The sequence below is a fragment of the Pteropus alecto genome, unplaced genomic scaffold, assembly GCF_000325575.1.
Source record: "Pteropus alecto unplaced genomic scaffold, ASM32557v1 scaffold206, whole genome shotgun sequence".
Taxonomy (NCBI): domain Eukaryota; kingdom Metazoa; phylum Chordata; class Mammalia; order Chiroptera; family Pteropodidae; genus Pteropus; species Pteropus alecto.
Window position 1 is genome coordinate 32,391 of NW_006438906.1, and position 7,462 is coordinate 39,852.

A 7,462-nucleotide genomic window follows, 5' to 3' on the forward strand; every position below is an offset into this window, starting at 1 on the left:
CCGCGGCTCCGCTCCCCACCCCCGGGGGGTAGCCTCCGGTGTCCTCGCGGGCCCGGGGCCGGGGTCGGGCCGGCTGAGGCCGAGCCGGGGACCTGGGTAGGAGTTCAGGCCTGGCGACTCCCGGCTGCGCTGAACGGCGATAACCAGGCCCCGCGGCGGCGGCCTCCGCCTGACGGCGTGTGGCGCTCCGCCCCTCGGTCAGTTCGATTGGTTCTTCTCAGTAAAGCCCGCCCCCTTCCCTATTCTATTGGTCTCTAACTTGGTCCTGCTGGGCTCCGAGGACAGACTCCGCCCTAGCCCCAATTACCCGAGTCCTTGCTTTCAACCACCCACCCACCATGCTCTCCTCATATCCTCAGACCCCCACTGCGCCAAGACAGCTCATAGGAACCCTACAGAGACCCTCATAAACCCAGACACCCACGGACATCCCCACAGATAATCCGCAAACCTTACCCAGAGACTCTCAAAGATATCCTGCAAACCTCCTCAAAAGAAGTGAACCCTCTAGGTTCGTCCCCTCCAGGTCCAATGCAGCCCCCTGAGGAGACCTCACCCACTGGGGAAGTGACCAGACTGCTGTTGACACTGAGATTACTGGGCGTTCCGGTTGCCTTGGTGAGAGATCCCATCTATCCCGGTCTGGGTTCCAGAGGCTTTAGTCAACTCCCACCTTCATCAGCCCTGGACCCCTAGTCCCTCCCCCTCCCACCCTTCTTCAGATCTGGACAGAGCTCCTTTGCTAATTTCTGCAGGAATTCAAGTCTCTTCCCCAAGTCATAGACTTGCAGGCAAGGCCTGTCACCACACAGGCCCTGAAGCCAGGTCTCATCCACAACCAAGAGCCTTGCTTCCCTTGGGGCTAACGCTTCCCCTTCCCAGCTTCAAACAAGATCATGACCTAAGGACTTGTAACAGCCAAGCCAAAGCCCAAAGGTATGTAGTCTCTCCAATGGCCCCTACTCTAAACCTTCATCCCATTTCCCTCCTAATACTTTCTGTCCCTTCCCTCCTCAGTTCAACCCCCTCCCATTCTCTACTTTTCATCTTAACCCTCCCCTTCCAGCCAGTTTCCTCCTCCCCTTCTATTTCCCTTCCTCTCTTCCAATCTTCTGGTTCTCCAACCCCAGGTCCCTTTTTCCTCTTGCTGAATGTCTGGTCATCTTCCTCCCCACCATTCTACCTCTCCTTCTACTTCCTGTCTCAAACTTCCCCTTTTGAAGGGCTTCGATGAGTTTAAGTGATGTACTTAGTATCTCTGGGGCATGAGGGGGAAAATAGGGAGCAGGGAAAGTTAAGGCTAGAATCCTTAGGCACTGATGCAAATGATGACAGGCCTTGAATGTCAGGACCAAGAAATTTAGACTTAATCCTTAGGCTGAGTCACTGAGTATTTTTAAGCAAGGGGATGCCATTGTTAGGTTTGCATTTTAGAAAGATTTCAATTGGGTCATTAAGGAAGATTCACTTCCTTTGGACATACTTCCAAAACAAATAAGGCACACTCCACTCCCCCACAGCATCCTGGACTTACCCCAGCACAACACAGCTCATTTGTATTGTCATTTTGGTTAATCTATCTCCTTCCCAAATTCTTTCAACTGAGTCCAGTACTTAGCACAGTGCTTGAGTAAAAGTGTACGATTAGGCCCTTTATAAAAGTGTAAGTTACATAAATCAATGAAAGAATGGGTGAGTGGATTAATATGCTGGGGAAGGCAGCAGAGGGGCATAGTTATTACATAATCCTGGTAGAAAATGGTAAGAGCTTGAACAAAATTGGAGGGAAAAGAGAGGAGAAAATGGACTTTAGGGATAGAAGATAGGAAATACAGTCCTTGGGCCTATTGAAGACAAAGGCTGAGAGAAAAGGAGAAGACTATGCTAATTCCCAGAGTTCAGTTTGGTGCCCTGTGTACATCCATTTAGCCATGTCCAGCAGCCAGTGGGTATGAATGTGAAATATAGGGGTTTAAAGAGGTCTGAGCTGGAATTTTGGATTTAAGAGTCACCAGCATACAGCTGGAAGTAGCTGAAGTCTTGAACATGAATAACATCATCAAGGAAAGGTGTGTGTGGTCCATAGACAAAACTAGACTGTGAAGAGGGCCCTGCCATCATGGCATCCTCCTGTACTTTTGGGAGCAAACCCTCACTTGGGCTTGGAATTTCCAGTTCCTAGAATTCTACAGCCTGACCCTCCCCACAGACCTAAGGTTTGCCCAGGACCCTTTTCTTGGACTAGCCAAGTTGCTATGTTCAGGTTCCTCTTGGAGCATGGTCTTCTGCTATGATCTACTGATGGGATTCTGACTGCTTCAGCCTTTCAATCTTTAAGTTTGAGCTCCCTCACAACCCATAACAGGATGCTGCGTGGAGCCTTTCAATCTTTAAGTTTGAGCTCCCTCACAACCCATAACAGGATGCTGCATGGGGGTTAAGCACATGGGTGAAACTCCTGGCACCATACCCTGATTCAGAATTCATCTTTCCCCCTTCTATCTCGGGTGCACTAATTCCTATTTCCATAACCCACTGTGAACCCTGATTTGCAGACCCTCCAATCCCAATCTAATGAAGCCTGTACCCTATTCTACCACTAGATGGAGGCAGACAAGGTCATAGAAGAGCCTCAAACCACCATGGATGCAGAGGAGCACCCTTCTTCAAAGGACCCCTCTGCTGAGGACTCACAGGAGCCCCCTATCACTGAAACCCCCTTGGAGTCTTCCATCTCTGAGACCCCTTTAGAGCCCCTTACCCCTGAAACTCTTTTGGAGCCTTCCACTTCCCAGACCCCTTTAGAGACCCACACCTCTGAAACCTCTTTGAAGCCTTCCATCCCTCAAACCCCTTTAGAGCCACATGCCTATGAAACTCTTTTGGAGCCTTCCACCTCCAAGGCCTCTACCCCTGAGAGCCCGTTGGAGAGTCACATCTCTAAGGTCCCAGAGAAACACCTTAGTTTTCATAACTCATCACCAGGCCATAGCTCTATGTCTTCCTCTGATACTATGAAGGAAGACTTCTTTTCTGAATCTTCCTCCAGGAAGCCCTCATGGAGAAGATCCGCCCAGACCTCTGAATCAGAGATCCTTGAACAGCACTCCCTTTCAGGCCCTTCAGCCCAGGTCCACCTGGACACATCGGCAAAGGAAAGGGAAGAGGACGAAGAGAAGGAGGAGGTAGATACCTCTATCGTCACCACTCACACAGCTCAGCCTGGACGTCATCCCGGAAAGAAGAAGAAAGGAATTAGCCGTAATTGCTCCTGTCCTTTTCCCCATTCTCATCACTATCTTTCACCTGCCCCAGGAGGAGAGGATTGGGTTACTCTTTGACCTAGCCCCTTCTCTTAGACTTAGGGCCTCTTCTCATCCCCTTGGTTACTCAGCCTCTCCCTTCCCAGGTTACAAAGCCCACCCAGTGGTCCCTGCTAAACAGGCAGAGTTGGTGGAAGTGGCTAAGGCAATGCACAGAGAGAAGTTTGGTGCTCAGGTGAATAATCTTTTCCAGTGGGAGAAGAATGCAGCCCTGAATGCCATCCAGACAGGTGAGCCCAGGCAGCCTTTCAGAGGCTTCTGACAGGCCCATGGCCACCCTCCAATTCAACAGGTTCTGAGAACTTGCCCATTCAGTGGTTAGTTGCCCCTTGTGAAAATGGCAATGCCACCTGCCTAGAACCTGGGAAGGGAGCAGACAGGTGGGCCAAGGTGGATGGCATGGATGCAGACAAAAAGTGGGATATTCATATAAAGCCCAGGTAGGGACATGTGGCCAAACTAAAGATGTTAAAATCAAAAGGGCCACAGGCTAGCCCCAGATCTAGGGCTCAGTTCGCCTATACCTAACAAACCCTAAGGCAGAGGTAGCCCAGGATCTGGACAGTCTCCGGGTGATTTGTTGCTCTTACCTGGCAAAAGGCCTTGATCCCCTTGGTGGAACTCCATTAAAAGGCTGTCACCTCTTCATACAAGACCCATAATCACCTGGGTACCCAAAAGCTGTGAGTCTCCACCAAAGAGGAAAGTCATATCTTCTAGCTCTGCTGTTTCCGAGTCTCATCCCAGAATTAGTACCTTTGACAGTCCTGTTAGTGGCGTGCTGTGCTTATCTATAAAGGGTGTCCAGATGTACTGTGTAAACACATGCCATCCTGGGTGCGGGCACATGTACCTGTGTTACTGAACTTCATATCTATAGAGATTACCTTTGGTAAGATTACCCTGGCCTGCTGTGAGGATTCTGGGGTTTCTAGACTGAATTCAATGTATGTCACTTCATTTATTTTAGTTTTTCATACTTTCTTTCCCCTTATGATGGGAGTAGAGTTATGTCAAAACAAATGGGCCTAAGATATAAGGACCACCAAATAATTCTATCTCTATCCCTCCTCCATGTAACTGATTTTTCTCAGTCCCATGTAGGGACCTTCCCCACTCTACCCCAGGACAAGAAAGTCACAGTGATCTCATTTGTTTCTCAGTCTCACTTCGGTCATTGAAACAGTTTTGTTTGCTTATTTTAACATCTTCTGTCACTCTTTCTTACTCTTCTTATAAATGTAGGGTCTGTTCAGTCCCCTCATTCTCCTCCTCAGAACTTCCTGTCTACTCCCCACTTTTCAAGGCTACTGCACTCTTAAAATTGGACTTCTTCATTTTCCTGTTTAAACAGGCATTTGTATACTGAAATTTAAGTATCATTCAATCCTGACCAGACATTTGGGGTTCCCTTCTAATATTAGGGATCTCTGGTCTCTAGAGAGTTAGTATATGTGCTCTGTAGAGAAGTATCAAGTGTAAGCTTTTATTTTATTTGTTCATCATTTATTGAGTACCAGCAATGTGCCAGGCATTGAGCTAGCTGTGGAAGTGGTGGTGCTGGTGGGGTTTCAGAGACAAAATCCGTTAAATAACTTATACACTAATGAGAGACACCAATAAGTAAAAGGATAATTATAACGCATTCTAATAATTACTATGATTGAGCTCAGCTCACAGTGCTACCTGAGCAGAAAAAAAGGGACATTCAGTTGTGGGAGCTTGAAGAATAATCTTTGGAAGGGATCACTTCACAGCTGAAATCTATAAGATGAGTCAGAAGAGGCAGCCAGGTAAAAAGTGGGATATGGCGAGACATGACAGGGCAAGGTATCAGCAGAAAACTGTAAGTAACACAGTGTGCCTGCTGCATAGTGTTGAGAGAGTAACCCAGCTCAGCTCTGGAAGGGCAGGATTGCACAGGCATTAATGTGCCAAACTCAGGAGCTGGGATTATATCCTGAGGGCAATTGAGAGTCACTAAAAGATTTTAAATGGGATAATAACATGAACAGACATGAACAGATTTGTGTTTCTGCAAAATCACTCTAGCAGTAGGGTAGACTGGAGAAAGAGAAGACTGGAGACAGGAAGACTACATTGTGGGGCACTGGTCATAAACCAGGTAAGAAGTAGATGGGTGGAGGTGGAAAGAAGTAGACAAAGTCAAGGAATGTTAAGAAGGTAAAACTGACCTTTAGATTATTGGATGTGTAGGATAAGAGAGGGACATGCCTGGAATAACATCTAGGTTATTGGCTTAAGTAACTGATTGGATAATGGTGCCATCCATTAAGTGAATACCTGAAACAGTAGATGCTTGCTAAGTATGTGTTGAATAAACAGAGGACAATGGACAAGGGCCAGGTTTGGAAGGAATGATTGAATATAATACATCTGAAGTGCTTGTGGAACACACTGGTGAAAGTCTCGTAAACAGACTGCTACGTGGGTCTGCAGTTCAAGAGATGGTCTGGGCTGGAGACATCCTTCATGTAAAAATAGCTATATGCTGTATGGAGATGTTCTAAGCGTAAAGAGATGTTATCATGCAAATGTGATTATGTGATCACGGAATCAACTGTGTTGTACAGAACCAAAATGGTGTCCTAGATGATATCTCCTCCCCCTGTCAGTTCTTGTCCACTCATAACAGGAAGAGGGTTTAGAATCAGGGCAGAGAATAGAGAGCACCACTCTGGAATACGAAGCCAGTTGTCAGTTATCCTATTTTAAGGAGTCTGAGGTGTAGTTGCCAGTCTCCCTATTAAACTTCAGTCTTCATCTGAAAGCTGGGCACTGACTCCCACATCTGTGCTTGGACTTGACTCTCCCAGGCCCTCAGGCTCGGCCTTGACCTCTGAGCACTGACCCTTCTTCACTTCCACACCTCACCTCCTCATCCAGTGTATCCTGCTATTCTAGATGGAGTTTAGAATTTCTGTAGTAGAATCCTGGCCCCCACCAACCCCATTGTGACTCTGCCTATACCCTGCCCTTTCAATCAAGGCTCCCTGGTGTTGTGGGGGGCACTGGCACTACGGGCCATCAGCATCAAGACAGAAGCAGCAAAGCCAAAAGCCACATCTGGACAGGCTTTAGACTCTGAGATACCATGGGTAAGACAAGAAAACCTAGTTCAGTAATTAGACACAACATTGTAAATTATGGCCCGGGCTAGAGTCAAAAACCAGAGGACACCAACTCTTTCTCATCTTCCTTATGGAACTTCAGGATTATGCCTGGAATGCTGGGTTTCTCTTCTCTCCTGAATTTACTCATTTACTTATTCAGTCAAGCTGTCTGTGTTCCCTGAGCACCTATTTTGTGCCAGGCCCTGTGCTAGGACTAAAGATGTAGATGAAAAGACTGACCCTTCCTCGGCAAAACTGATGGCCTAACAGGAATACAAGTGAACAAACAGTTCATTATAATGCATTGTACTGTGATGAGAGTACCATAAAGGAGCCATGGAAAGCAAGAAGAGAGGTCCTTAGGGGAAATCAGGGACACTTGGGTGGAAGTGATACTTCATAGTATCCTTTATATTAGAGTAAAAACCCTACAGCTGAAGGTCCCATGGAGACTCATACAGGATTCTTGGGGTACTCTCTCAGCTCTCATGGAGGATGAGAAAATCTGAGTGAAGGGGGCTCTCTGGTTCTCCCACATTTACACAGCACCACCCTTGCCTTATGGTGAGATTGACTGTGAAGCCAGACATTTTCAGATACCACTACTGAAACCAGGCTCTTGAGGGTTGTGGCTTCTTGCTGGCACCTGAACTCAGGGATACTTCTTAGCCTCACCTTCCTTTCTATACCTCCTTCCTTAGCCTCAGAAGTTTATATTTTTTGGTCTTCACCACTCATGACTTCTGGCCTACCCCTTCTTCCTGACCCTTGAAGAACCAGAGGCAGCCTTTCTCAGGTTCATAGAAGACATTAGTTCAATAACACCAGGAACACGGAAGAGAAGTATGAAGCCCTGGAGAAGTGAGGAAAACCCTCCTCCTGGCCCCAGGGCTGCCCAGCCTCTTCCTCCTCTTCAGGTCCCTTCAACAACCTTGCTTCCCTTTTCCTCGCCTTAGACACTTCAAAGAAACCAAGCAAAGCTGGGCTTTAAGTTGGGGAGGGAAA

The 7,462-nt window shown here is 47.4% G+C and overlaps 1 protein-coding gene across 2 annotated transcripts in view; it reads left to right on the forward strand.

Moving 5' to 3' along the window:
• The first annotated feature begins 282 nt into the window (after nt 1-282).
• Nucleotides 283-7,462, forward strand: part of FAM221B (family with sequence similarity 221 member B) — an 8,797-nt gene continuing 1,617 nt past the window's right edge. Inside the window, exons 1-4 of one of the 2 annotated variants that reach the window (XM_015592673.2) lie at nt 283-618; nt 756-936; nt 2,604-3,261; nt 3,410-3,553. In XM_015592673.2, the coding sequence (XP_015448159.1) occupies nt 2,604-3,261; nt 3,410-3,553 (802 nt within the window). In that variant the 5' untranslated portion in view covers nt 283-618; nt 756-936. The remainder of the gene's footprint in view (nt 619-755; nt 937-2,603; nt 3,262-3,409; nt 3,554-7,462) is intronic. The other variant, XM_015592674.2, reaches the window with a different exon arrangement.